The sequence below is a fragment of the Coenobita brevimanus genome, chromosome 47, assembly GCF_032717465.1.
Source record: "Coenobita brevimanus isolate Jiangsu-jjx chromosome 47, ASM3271746v2, whole genome shotgun sequence".
Lineage (NCBI taxonomy): Eukaryota > Metazoa > Arthropoda > Malacostraca > Decapoda > Coenobitidae > Coenobita > Coenobita brevimanus.
Window position 1 is genome coordinate 14,864,473 of NC_137000.1, and position 14,740 is coordinate 14,879,212.

The window sequence follows — 14,740 nt, forward strand, 5'->3', positions numbered from 1 at the left end:
CAGACGATTTTATTCGCTCCTGGGAAGTCGCCGTACCCATTGCGTTAATTATTGAGTCTTCCCAGTCATTTGCATTTTTGCTTTATTCTTTGCCAGTTAAGTAGATAAGACTGGTCACCACTAGCTTGTGTCTGTATTCTTTACTTGTGTTTATTAGCATTCATTTGTGAAGCAGCAGTCAGTACTCAGTTTCGACTTGCTTGGTAAATTAGCGACATGGCTACCACCGTATTTTTACAGGAAGCCAAAGATATGGGTCTTACAGACCCAATTGAAATTAAAGAGTACATACTCTCACGGCATAATCAGGAGCAGCAGCGCGCGAACGATGCCCGTGAGGAGTGTAAGATTCAGCGCGAATACGAGCGAGAACAGCACAAACACGAGCGAGAACAGCGCGAACACAAGCGAAAACAGCGCGAACTTGACTTAGAACACGAGCGAGAACAGCAAGAGGAACAAGAGAGAGAACGAGAATATGAACGTGCCGAACGTGAAGCACGAGAAAAACATGAGCTTGAGCTTTTGAAGCTCAAGCGAGATTCCTTGGCTTAAGGTACATCTTCTGCGGCCAACCCAAGCTCCACTAGCGCTCTTCCTACACATGTCCTGGCGACCCCACGCATCAAGCTTCCTTCATACAAGGAAGGCGAGCGAATCGAGCCGTACATAGCTCGTTTTGAAGACATGGCAGACATGTATCAAATGGATGAGGCAGCCAAGCGGCTCCAATTTCTTAGTTTATTTGAGGGGCCTGCCCTCGATATTCTCCACAGAATTCGTGGAGACACTCTCACGTATGAGATGATGAAAGCTGCACTCATTAATGCGTATGGTTTCACAGTAGATGACGCCAAAGTTCAGTTCATGCGAGCTCATCTCCAAGACAAGGAGACAGCTGTTCAGTTCCTCGACCGTCTCCCTGCTTACTTAAATGAGTGGATGGAGAAAGATGAAACTCCTTCCACGTGTGAGGGGATAACTGACCTTATGCTGCGTACACAGCTAGAGAGGTCGTGGCCTGCTGAGCTCATAGTACAGCTTAAGATCTGCCAGGTGAAAGATGCCAGCCAAATGGTGGAAAAGGCTGACGCATATTTCACTGCATACAGGTATCAAACTTATAAGCAAAACACCTGGAACAGCAGAAAAGATACTGCCAAGTCTGGGAAGCCGTCTCAGACTGAATCCCAGCACCAAGGCCGTTCTCAGAGTAATGGCCAAGGTCCAAGCAAACCGCAGAAGGACCAGGGGCAAAACACTCAGAAACCTGAGTAGAAGAGGTACAACAGGTACCCTAACCAGCAGCAGTATCAGCCACGCAACCGACCGTCGGGACCGTCCTTTTCACAACCAGCTCAAGTGAATAGGAGGTAGGAAGCAAACGCAGTCTTCATTCCTCAGCAGCAGCATGGTGGTCACGTCCCTACCAGTACGGGTACTCACCCACAGTTCACTAGTCCCACAGCGACAGTGAACACCCCTCCACAGATGGCCAATGTTCCATCTCCACAGGCACTGAGTACGACTCCTCAAGTATCTAATTCTCAGGGCACCATGTTTGCCGCATCAATTCAGCACCCTCATGAGTGGCTAGCTGCTTCCTCCACAGGCCCTCCCACAGGTGACAGTACCTTCCTTGTTCAGCAAGGGTTTGTGGGAGACATTCCTGTGAAGGTCCTGAGAGACAACGGATCCTCAGGTTGCTCTGTCAAGCAGAGTCTAGTTTGGCCTGAGCAGTACACAGGTCGACAGATCCATGCAAACCTTATTGATGGATCAGTGAGATTGTTCCCTGAGGCATGTATCCAGGTGGCATCTCCTTTCTATACTGGTACGACACTCGCAGTTGTCATGCCAGAACCTTTATTTGACCTAATCGTAGGCAAAATTCCCAGTGTCAAGGATAGTTGCACTGAAGATGACACTACTCAGACTTCGGCTGCAGAAACACGAGCCATGACTGAGGCTCCAGATTGTGTCACCCCAGTGACCACTGAATCGCCGCAAGCTCTGATGTATAGCCAAATTGTTGTTCAAGAACAACATTCTCACCCGACACTTGCTGCCGTGCGAAAGAAACAAAAGGGTAGAGTGATAAAGTATTCACGGGGAGGTCGAGCCAAGTTCCTTCGCAAACAAGGACGGCTCTACCGTGAGTCACGAACACCCGAGGGCGAGGTTCGACTGCAGTTTGTCGTTCCCGCTAAGTACTGCCTAGCAATGTTAGAATGGGGTCATTGTTCAGCCTCAGGAGGTCACATGGGCAAAAGGAAGACCCAGGGCCGTATTCGAGCTGACTTTCTCTGGCCAGGGATGGGACGAGACGTAGATAGTTTTGTGCGTTCCTGCAATGTGTGTCCATGTAACACCAATCAGGGACATGTCCTTCCTGTGCCATTTGTAACCACACCTATAATCTCTGAGTCAGTGGAGAGACAGGGTAGTGGTGAAGTGGGTGCAGACCTGCCATCTCGCCCATTGACCCCACAGGACACAGGATGTCCAGGGCCTGTACATACATATGTACCATAAGTTAAGGGGAAAGTTTGAGAATCCTGCAGAGACAGTCTGAGGCTGTGTATGAATTACCTTGTGGAACGTCGCACAATATCCACACGAGTCTTCACACCCACGGTGGGTGTTAAAACATGACCTGCCCGAGATTGCGTAGCGATTCGCAGCTTCCTGTCATTAATCGTAAACGTAGAGTTTGTTAAGGTGCTGTTCCCTCACATGCTGGCTGGCTGCGCCACATGTTGAGCGAGGTGGACGCCAGGTTAGAGCTCCCCCTAAACTGGGTGATGGGATGTTGTTAAGGTGCTGTACCCTCACATGCTGGCCGGGTGCGCCGCATGTTGAGCGAGGTGCATGCCAGGTTAGAGCTCCCCCGCTAAGAACCCTTACAACTACGTTTCCTGGTTAATAATGTACCTAATAAATTAATGGCGACCTCGAATGTACGAAGCTTAGGCTGTCACTTGTATTTTTCAGCTAGAGTGTACCTTTCGTAGCATGTACTGATTGCTAGGCAGAGAGTAATTGTAATGTAATAAGAATTTTTGTCTCGTTGACACTTTTGATGCTCCACCTTAATTGATTTTGCAGGTACAGCGATGGGTGTAGCAGTTTTGCTGTGCGGGCCAGCTGATCGTCTGCCGCACGCTGCCGCCTCTTCTCTGCCTTCGTCATCGCCATATTATTAATATTTACTATAGATTTGTATTACATGATTTTACATGTAGGTACAGTTACACTACAACTGTCACACCTACACCGTGTATCACATACACCACGCTACACAACAATTAGTTGTCAGTGTAAATGTAGCGAACTTTCGCTCAGTTTGACCTGAGTACAGGATTTTCACCGTTGTCACGGAGTTTTTTCCCTCAAGCTTGCCTCTATTAACGTAAATACGAGGTTTTTACGCTCATTGGTGATAGTGATTTTCTCCTGTAGCAGGATAGCAGAAACCACAAACTATTAGTGGAAAACTCACTGTGTATCGTTCAGTTAACCGTTTCTCCCTCCATTTCGGTGGTATACGTTTTTCAAAACATTCGTCACTGTTTCAAAAGTGACCGTTCTAATGCACGTCATTAAGTCCTCTACTGAGCGATATTATTGTTTCTTTATTGTTCGCTCCTGCTTGCCTCAACCGTTGGCCACGCCTTCTTCTGGCTGGCCTGTGCATGTATATACAATATCCTACCACACGCATCGTATTTGAATTCAGTCTTTTGTCTGTCGTGACGGAGTGAGGTTCTGTGCTCCAGTAGTGAGAGTGAGAGAGGTCATCTAGCACCCAGACTCCACTAGACTACAGTTCTCCAAGCTCCCACCCTTCCTTGGTGATACGCTACATTGACCAGTATTTCCTTTTCGTATTTTTCTAGGTTTAACAGTTTAGTTAAGTGTGCTGTTCCCTCACATGCCGGCCGGCTGCGCCGCATGTTGTTTGCCTAGGTTTAAGAATTTAGCTTTTGAGTGAGCGAGTGAGTGCGATCTCTTTATCTGAATTCATTTTGAAATGTAACGTTGAATTTGTTCCTTTGTAATTAATAAATTTAACAGTTCTTTTTCTTTCAGCTTAATGTAATGTAAACTCGTGTTTCATTTCTCCACAATTAAGCTTATTTCCCTTATAGCTCCTAGCTTGCATAAACGCTTTGCTATTCATAACTGGTACTTAGGCCAGTCTTGTTGTATTAAGCTTAAAATCCGTTGTGCCTTCTAGGAGTTACGCATCAGGAAGAGCCTGATATTATTAATAGTATTAGTTATTTATTGTCAGGGGTGAAGTCACTTTCTCCAGAGGCTAACAGTACTAATAAACAGCAATTGTGAGTAATTAGTCTCTGCTGTGTACTGTTGAGAAAGTTTATAAATTCTCATTCTGAGAGAGTCGGCGAAGTGGGCTGGCATAAAGTAATCATTGCTTGATTTAGCAAGACAATTCATTGTCCTGCTCTTCAGTATTATTGAGAATTATCTTTTAATATTGAATTTATTTTAAAAACCCCGTGACAGTGAGAAGGCTGACATTTTGGCGGGATTGGGCGGGTTTGGGAGAGGAACTCAGCGGGTTGGTAGTTTCTGACCTGGCAACCCTGCGACCCAGCACTGTAAATGCTTTCCTGGATTACAGGAAACCATTTGGCTTGACATTCAATATAGAGTTACCCTAAAAACAGAATACCACTACTCTAAGGGAGTGGATGATGGGCACCCCCACCTACCACACACACACACACACACACACACACACACACACATATATACAGGTATATATACACAGTATATATACAGTACCCTCGCGTCCAACACGCGTTTGTCCAGCACGATTCACGTCCAGCATGGAGAGCAAAAAATTAGTACGATTTAATACAATTTAATTACTGTAACATGGGTGCATTAGCATAACACGCATGGACCTCTGAGAAGTGGGCAAAATCCGCAGAGTTCGCCTCTAGCACGATCACCCCCAGTCCAACACAGTCATAATGGATGTTCCTGTGATACTGACAGCCAATCAAAACTCTGATCAAGTTGCCTCCCCCACCCGCTATCATGACGTGATGGTGATGTCACCCAATCAAAAATGCTTCTGCTCTCACGTGATGTTTTGTTTATATTTCTCCCGCCACAGTGCCACTCAGTCGCATTATTCGCATTGGAAGTTGCTTTTTTCTCGCTGCATTTTCTGCCCTTGCTACTGCATTTTATCCTGCTCACAATGCCTAGGAAGCCTTCTGAGAACCTCAAGAAGCGGCGGCACCTCCCTCAGGCCACCTAGCTAGAAATCATCGAGAGGAAGAAGAAAAGGGAGAGGAAAGTGGACATCGCCAAGGTCTACGACGTGAATGAAGCCAGCATGAGGACCATAATAAAAAACCAAGACAAGATCCTGGCAACAGTGAAGGCTTACGGAGTGCTAGGACAGGCAGAAGCAAGACTTTCCATGGATGTGGATGAGGATAGTGATTCTGAGTGTGATTTCGCAGGATTTATGAGGGATGTTGAGGAGGAGTAACAGCCATTACCCGCTAGTGACGCCAGCAGCCATCCTCCAGGGACCCAGTAGGACTGCCTACAGCCTTGGATACCATCTTCCATTCCCAGCAGGCCCACCAACACTATCCTAAAAGGTTAGTTATCATTCATAGTACAGCACCAGTTATTATAATTACAGTAGCACCAATGTATGTATAGGTATATGGTAGGTATTTAAGGTGACTTTTTCTAGGGTAGCTGACATAATTCATTTTTCCCCATAAGCTCTGTTGTTTGTCCAACACGTTTTTGGTCCAACACGGGACCTGTGCATGACAATATTACCGTGTTAGATGCGAGGGTACAGTATGTATATATATATATATATATATATATATATATATATATATATATATATATATATATATATATATATAAATATAATATATATATATATATATATATATACATATATATATATATATATATATATATATATATATATATATACTCAAACCTTGAGTACCGTGGGCAATAGGGACTGGACAAGCACCGTCGTACTCAAATCCGCATCATTCAGACAATATGTTTACATGTATAATGGTACAATGTGTTCTGGCAACTTTCCAAAACTCTCACTTTTACCCCTTCTTACCACCTGACTCCATGTAAATTACCCCCACTTGCATCCACCATCAGGTAAAACATTGAAAGAGATATAACTGTTGTAATTAAGAACATCAATGGTATTAAAAATAGCATTAACAAAAACAGAAGTTAGGCTGGGTACCCTTTTGTTGATAAGTAGCTCCCTGGTATTTTCCTCCCATCCCCCAGCCCCAATGTTGTTGTCAAAGTTTCACTTTCTCTCATATCATGTGGCTTTCAGGAGAGACCTTAGGCCATATGGTTAGATGAAAATTTACGGGTCTGGCAGTTTTAGGGGATGAAATAGAACGAAAATTTGTGCAAACCAGAAAAAATTACTTTCATCCGTGTGTTCTCGTGAGTTAGCGTTCAGTTTCACATTTTTCTTTGATATCGCGTTTCCCAACACATTTCTGACAGACTAAGCATATGGCTAACCTGCTCAATCAGTCCGAAATGTGTTGGGAAGAGCGATACCGAACGAAGAATGTGAAACGCAACGCTAACTCAGAACACATGGATGAAAGAGTATCTTTTTTCTGGTTTGCAAACATTTTCACTCCATTTGGTTCCCTAAAACAGCCAGACCCGTAAATTTTAGTCTTACTATACGGCCTAACATCTCTCCCAAAGGCCACATGATACGAGAAGGAGAAACTTTGACAACATTGGGGTTGGGGGGCGGGAGGAAATCAATAAAAGGGTACCAAGCGGAGGTGGCGTTGACCCAGTCCAACTTCTATTTTAATTAATGCTACTTTTAATACCACTGATGGTTTTAATTACAACAGTTATATCTCTTTCAGTGTTTTACCTAATGGTGCATAAAGTACGTGGGGTAAGGTGGTAAGAAGGGGTAAAAGTGAGGGTTTGCTTTCTCTGATGCTCCACATAATGCCCTAAAAGCTTCTCAGTCAGTTTCATGACAACATATAAACTTTCACAGCTGCCAGATTTGCATCACTTCCTACGTACGATCTTTATCTTCTCCCGGTCCTTCCAAATCGTTATGATGGTGCTCTCTTTATGCTATGCTTTTTTTTTTTTTTTTTTGCCATTTTGGTAAATGTACGCTTTACTTAAAGTAGTGGAAGGACCTTACCAATTCAGGTCATATTCCTCCAGTTTGTTTTCTGTATTTTTCTGACTATTTTCAGGGTGGTAAATTATCTTTTCCTGCTGAAAAATTTCCCACTTTTTATCATAACGTTCTTTAAGCCATAATATGATTGTCTTGACGTACTCAAGGGTGGTTTTCATCTCCCAACTTCCCAACTGGATGCTAGGTTAGGTTAGGTTAAATTATAAGCTATAGTTAAGCTAGGTTAAGTAAAGTTTAAACATTTAGGTTAGGACAGGCCCTAATTTCGCCGTAACCCTGCCATGTCAAACAAGTTGACAGCGGAACACAGCTTAAAACAACAGGGGAAACAGATTTAGCATGAAACGTTTATTTACCACCCAAAAGTAATCCGACAAGCAAGACTATCAGGAAGAAGAAGAACGACGAATGTGGAACTGAATGCTCCCTTACAGGAGCACATGAATGGAAGTATTTTTTTTTTTTTTAATGATTAGCTAACATTTTCGTTCAGTTTTGTCCCCTAAAACTCAAGAACCATATGACTGTGAGGTAGAGTCTGTGAGACGCGAGAAAGGATTTGAGAGCCGTATGCTCAGTCGGTCCTAAATGTGTTGGGAAGCACGAAACCAAACGAAAAATGTGGAACTGAACACTAACAAGAACACATAGACGAAAGTATTTTTTCTAATTAGCAAACATTTTCGTTCCATTTCATCCCCTAAAACTGCGAAACCCATTATGAGTGTGGGGTAGAACTAGGTGAGGCACAAGAAAGGACTGATAACCATATGCTCAGTTAGTTGGAAATGTGTTGGGAAGCACGAAATCGAACGAAGAATGTGGAACTGAACGCTGACTTACAAGAACACATGGATGAAAGAATAACTTTTCCTCTAATTACCAAACATTTTCATTCCATTTCATCCCTTAAAACTGCAAAATCCATGATAAGTGTGGGTAAGAACTAGGTGAGACATGAGAAAGGACTGATAACCATATGCCCAGTTGGTCCAAAATGTGTTGGGAAGCATGGACTCAAATGAAGAATGTGGAACTGAACTCTAACTTATGAGAATGCATGGATTTTTTTTTTCTTTTCTGATTAGCATACATTGTCCCATTTTGTCCCTTGAAATTGCGAAACCCATAAATTTCATCAAACTGTTCGGCCTTGTGTGTGCCCAGGAAGCATATTTCCATTCTGTATGCGTATTCATAAAAACCACCAGGAACCCTCAGCCAGGAACAACGCTCCCCCAGTCGTTTCAAAACTAACCATATGTTTTTCACGAAAATATGCTCACTGTGCTTCCCAGGCAAAATTTCAGCAACCTAACCTACCCTAACCTATCTCATCTCACGGGCTGTTTGGCTGAGGTGGCTGGCTGTGGTACTGAGATAAATACCCATACAGAATGGAAATATGTGTCCAGAAAATGTACCCAGAGTTTAGAGGGTGACGTCATAGCGCGCGACTTTCAAATTTCGTCCCCAGGCCAGCTGACTTCCCGCGTGAGCTCGAGTTTTTCCGCGTGTTGCCATGACTTGTCTCATTATGCTGACCGCGGTAGAACAAAATCATGTTACTCAATCACGTGTTACTCAAGGATTGAGTGTATATATGTATATACAGTACAGTATATATATATATATGTATATATACATATACATTCTCCCTACGTGTCAAGTGAGGTTGGTGGAGGATTAGTGCCCCTCCCTGTAAAACAATTAACTCTAAGCCCTTGGCCACCCCATTTGGGATACATGGCATCTGGCAATGAATGAATGAATGAATACATATATATATATATATATATATATATATATATATATATATATATATATTGTATATCTATCTATCTATTGCCCGACACCCTAATCCTGCAAAGGGTGGCCACAGACAAAAAGCCTCCAAGTCACTCTGTCACCCACCATTTGACTACCCTTCCCCCAACTCACCCCCCCCTCCCTCATATACCTCTCAACTCCAACCTTCCACTTCATCCTCAGTCTGCCCCTCCCTCTCTCTCCCTCCACCTCGCCAACATAAACCCTCTTCGTCAGTCTTTCATTCTCCATTCTCTCCACATGTCCAAACCACCTCAGTGTATTTCTCCTAATCTTCTCAACCACATCCACATACACCCCACAACGTTCCTTCGCTTCTTCATTCGTCAACCTGTCCTTCCATGACACTCCACATGCTCCTCTCAAGTAACTCATTTCCACTGCTCTCACTCTTGACTTGTTCCCCTCTTGCAAGGTCCATGCCTCGCTTCCATACGTCAGGGTAGGGATCACAATACTACAGTATCATGCAATGACTTCTTAACTTCCATACGCACCTCCTTATTTCTCATTACTGCCTTCAGTGAACCAACAACCTTCCTTCCCTGCTGTACCCTTTCACACACTTCATCCCCCAAAGTTCCATCCTTACTCATCACACTCCCCAAGTACCTGAATGCACTCACATTCTCCATATTCTCACCATCAAACCTCACTGTACATTCTGTGACATCATTCCTCTCAAACACCATAACTTTACTTTTGTTTCCATTAACTTTCAGCTTCCTCCTCCTACACAGTCCCAAATTCATTCACCAAACCTTGCAACTCCCATTCATCTTTACTCAACAATACTGTATTATCAGCAAACACTATATATATATATATATGCAGTGCTCCCTAAACATCCATGGGGGTTAGGTAACAGAGACACCTGCGTATGTTAAAAATCCGTGGATATTTGCTGCCTCCCTTAAAAACACCCCTGGACCCTCCTTAACCCTTTGGCTCCAGCGACTGTGATGAAAATGTACTGACTGTGCTCACTGCGGAGAAATAAGAAAAAAAATTGTATGTTTTCAACCCACTTATCGTTAATCTTGAGAGGTAAAAATTTGGTCAGAAAAACATCAATCTTTGTACAGTACTATCATTTGCAACAAACTGCATGTCCGTAGGCAATCCAAGCATGGAGAACGATTTGAGAGAATACAAGGTGTGTTTTGACTGTCTGATGCAGTCCATAAATATAAATATAGAGTTACAGTCATGTTACCTCATCACAGTAATGCAATAATAAAAAAAACTAAAAAAAACACACGTCTAGCCAGTCTTCTATGACTTTGTTACAATATTCCAGTGTTTACGTTAGGCTTCAGCAAAACAGTAACGATGTGAGGAAAATTATTACAAACTTTATCAAACTTTTTATAAAGCTTATTGATATAATGTCATGAGTCACTTCATAGCATTGCTGCACAGTTTGCAACCACAAAAATGTTCACTAGCAAATGTGTTTAGCATCATGACTTCTCTGATTATCGCAAAAATATCACTAAATCACTTGTATTTTATCACAGTAATTCACAATATGGCTCGCTTGGTAAGCTGCTGTACTCAGGCAGTTGCAAGCGCTGGTTCGAATCCTCGCAATATTTAAAACCCCCTGGGGGTAGGGGGGTTTGTCAAGAATACTCCCCCAGTATCCCTGCTTGTCGTAAAAGGCGACTAAAAGGGTTGGCGGAGGATTAGTGCCCCTCCCCGGAAAACAACTAACTAAAAAAACAAACAATAAGCCTCGGACAAGGACTGACCAAACGTTGACGACCAAGGACCGGACAAAGGACATTGCAATTGGAACGTGGAATGTAAGGGGAGCAAATGATGAGGTGAAAGAGAGAGAGATTGTCCAGGTGCTTGAGGAAGCGAAAGTGGATGTATGTGGAATAACTGAAACAAAATGGAGAGGAGAAAGTGTGAGAGAATGGGAGTATGGATGGGGTATATGTGCTGGAGTAGGTGAGAATGAGAGGGCAAAGGAAGGAGTATGTATAGTTGTGAGTAAAAGATGGAAGAGGAGCATAAGACAGTATGGATCAGTTGGATCAAGGATTGTGTGGGTAAAGTTGAAAGTTGGAATACAAATGTGGGCGATTGTCTGTGTGTATGCGCCAACGCAAGATCGTGCTAGAAGAGTGAGAGAAGAGTTCTGGACAAATGTAGAAGTGTGCATGGAAAAGTTTGGAAGGAATGATAGAGTGTTTTTGATTGGTGATATGAATGGTAAAGTTGGGAATGTGAAGGTGGATGGAATAGTTGGTGAGTGGGGTGTGCCTGCTGAGATAGATGAGAATGGGAGTGCGTTAGTGGACATTTGTGCTGGGAGGGGGTTGGTGATAGCCAATACCCTCTTCAGGCATAAAATGATCCACAGGTATACATGGCGAGTGGTGAGAAGGGTGGGTGGTGAATTGAGTGAAAGGAAGGCAATGATTGATTATGTGTGTGTGGATGAAAGGATGCGAAGATGTATATTGGATACAAGAGTTTATAGAGGTTGGGGGAGTGGACTTTCTGACCACTACTTGGTGGTGGCCAGAGTTAAAGTTCAAGTAAGATGGAGGAATAGAAGAAGGGAAAGACGAGAGGAAGGAGTAGTTGCAAGGAGAGTGGAAAGGTTACAAGAGGATGAGAAAAAGGCAGAGTATAAGAGAGAAATGGAGGAACGATTGGGCAAATATGAGTTGGAGCAGATGGGGGACGTGGAAGGTGTGTGTAGAATATTTACAGAAGAAATATGTGCAGCATGTGATGTGGTGTGTGGAAGGAAGAGAAGACGGAGGGGGGTGCAAGGAACAGCGTGGTGGACTGAAGAGGTGAAACGGGCTGTGGCACAAAAGAAGAAAGCATACAATGAATGGATGAGAAATAGGGGCGTGGAAGAAGTTGAGAGGCGGAAGAGAGTTATATGTAGAAAGAAAGAGAGAGGTGAAAAGATTAGTAAGAGAGAGTAAGAAGAGAGTGGATGAGGAATTTGGAAGGAATTTGAGTGTAAAGTGGAGGGACTGTAAGAAAATGTTCTGGAAAGAGGTGAAAAGAGTAAGACAGGGTGGAAGTGAAGTTAGCAGGGGAGTGAAAGATAAAAATGGTAGATTACTAGTGGAGAAGGGAGAAAAAGTAAATGGTAGATTACTAGTGGAGAAGGGAGAAAAAGTGAGCAGATGGAGAGAACACTTTAAGGAATTGTTGAACGTGGAGGATGGAAGTAATGCGAGTATAAGTGGCTGGGGAATGGCTGCAAGAAGAAGGGAGGTGAGAAGACAGGAAGAAATCAGTAGGATAGAAGTTGTGGAAGCAATGAAGAAAGTTAAATCAGGGAAAGCCCCAGGAATTGATGGAGTGTGTGGTGAAATGCTGAAGCATGGGGGAGAGATAGTAGTAGAATGGATGTGGAAGATGTGCAGATTGGCCTGGGAGGAAGGTAGAGTCCCGGAGGATTGGAAGTCAGGTATAATTATTCCCTTGTACAAAGGAAAAGGGGAAAAAGAAGTGTGTGGTAATCACAGGGGCATTTGTCTTCTTAGTATAATAGGAAAAGTGTATGGTAGGATACTTATTGACAGAGTTAGAGAAAGAACAGAGAAATTAGTTGGAGAAGAACAGGGAGGCTTTAGGAAGGGAAGAGGTTGTGTAGATCAGATATTCATTCTCAGATCTTTAGTGGAAAAGCTTCTAGAGAAGGGAAAGAAGTTATATGCGGCGTTCATGGATTTGGAGAAAGCATATGACAGGGTGGATAGACTAGGATTGTGGAAAGTGTTAAGAATATATGGAATAGATGGGAAGTTGTTGAATGCTGTGAAGAGTATGTACGATGGTGCGAAGGCTGCAGTGCGTGTGGATGGTGAACTAAGTGAATTTTTCTCTTTGAAAGTTGGGTTGAAACAGGGATGTGTCATGTCTCCGTGGTTGTTCAATCTGTACATGGATGGGGTAATAAAGAGGTACACAAGGTAGGGTAGTGGATGTTGGAGTGGCCCTGGTGAGAGAGGATAATGTTTGGAAACTCCCTGTACTGTTGTTTGCAGATGATACCGTGTTGTTGAGTGAAGACGAAGGGGAGCTGCAAGGCTTGGTGGATGAGTTTGAGAGAGTGTGTAAGAAACGGAATCTAAAGGTGAATGTAGGGAAGAGTAAAGTGATGGTCTTTGAGAGAGGTGAAGTCAGTGAATGTTCAGCGAGGTTGGATGGTGAGGAATTGGAAAATGTGAGTACGTTTAAGTACTTGGGTAGTGTGATGAGTAAGGATGGAGGTTTGGAGGGTGAAGTGCTTGAAAGGGTACAGCAGGGAAGAAAAGTTGCTGGTTCTTTGAAAGCAGTGATAAGAAACAGGGAAGTGAGCATGGAAGTGAAAAAGTTACTACATGACAGTATTGTGATACCAACTCTAACGTACGGAAGTGAAGCTTGGACGTTGTTGGAAGGACACAAGTCAAGAGTGAGAGCCGTGGAAATGAGTTATTTAAGAGGAGCCTGTGGAGTCACATGGAGAGACAGGCTGACGAATGAGGATATAAAGGAGCGTTGTGGTGTTGATGTGGATGTGATAGGAAGCGTTATGAGGAACACACTGAGGTGGTTTGGCCATGTGGAGAGGATGGAGGGTCAAAGACTGACGAAGAGAGTGTATGTGAGTGAGGTGGAGGGGGAAAGAGGGAGGGGGAGGCCGAGGATGAGGTGGAGAGATGGGGTGGAGAGGTATATGAGAGAGGGGGGTGTGAGTTGGGAGCAGGGGAGTGAAATGGCGGGGGACAGGGCGACTTGGAGGCGATTTGTTTGTGGCCACCCCAAACGGGATTGAGGCGTCTGGCAATAGATAGATAGATAGATAAAATAACACTTTCAGCCATTCTCATATGATTTCAGCGTAGGTAAAGTTGAAAGTTGGAATACAAATGTGGGCGATTGTGTGTGTGTATGCGCCAATGCAAGATCATGCTAGAAGAGTGAGAGAAGAGTTCTGGACAAATGTAGAAGTGTGCATGGAAAAGTTTGGAAGGAATGAGAGAGTGTTTTTGATCAGTGATATGAATGGTAAAGTTGGGAATGTGAAGGTGCATGGAACAGTTGGTGAGTGGGGTGTGCCTGCTGAGATAGATGAGAATGGGAGTGCGTTAGTGGACATTTGTGCTGGGAGGGGGTTGGTGATAGCCAATACCCTCTTCAGGCATAAAATGATCCACAGGTATACATGGCAAGTGATGAGAAGGGTGGGTGGTGAACTGAATGAAAGGAAGGCAATGATTGATTATGTGTGTGTGGATGAAAGGATGCGAAGATGTGTAATGGATGCAAGAGCTTATAGAGGTTGGGGGAGTGGACTTTCTGACCACTACTTGGTGGTGACCAGAATTAGGATTCAAGTAAGATGGAGGAATAGAAGAAGGGAAAGACGAGAGGAAGGAGTAGTTCCAAGGAGAGTGGAAAGGTTACAAGACGATGAGAAAAAGTCAGAGTATAAGAGAGAAGTGGAGGAACGATTGGGCAAATATGAATTGAAGCAGATGGGAGACGTGGAAGGTGTGTGTAGGATATTTACAGAAGAAATATGTGCAGCATGTGATGTGGTGTGTGGAAGGAAGAGAAGACGGAGGGGGATGCAAGGAACAGCATGGTGGACTGTAGAGGTGAGACAGGCTGTGGCACAAAAGAAGAAAGCATACA

At 43.7% G+C, this 14,740-nt stretch overlaps 1 protein-coding gene across 1 annotated transcript in view; it reads right to left on the minus strand.

The window, feature by feature from the left end:
- LOC145399057 (L-asparaginase-like) overlaps positions 1–14,740 on the minus strand; it is a 484,302-nt gene that overhangs the window by 141,788 nt on the left and 327,774 nt on the right. Inside the window, 1 exon segment of the mRNA XM_080271799.1 lies at positions 9,448–9,483. Within this exon segment, the coding sequence (XP_080127925.1) occupies positions 9,448–9,483 (36 nt within the window).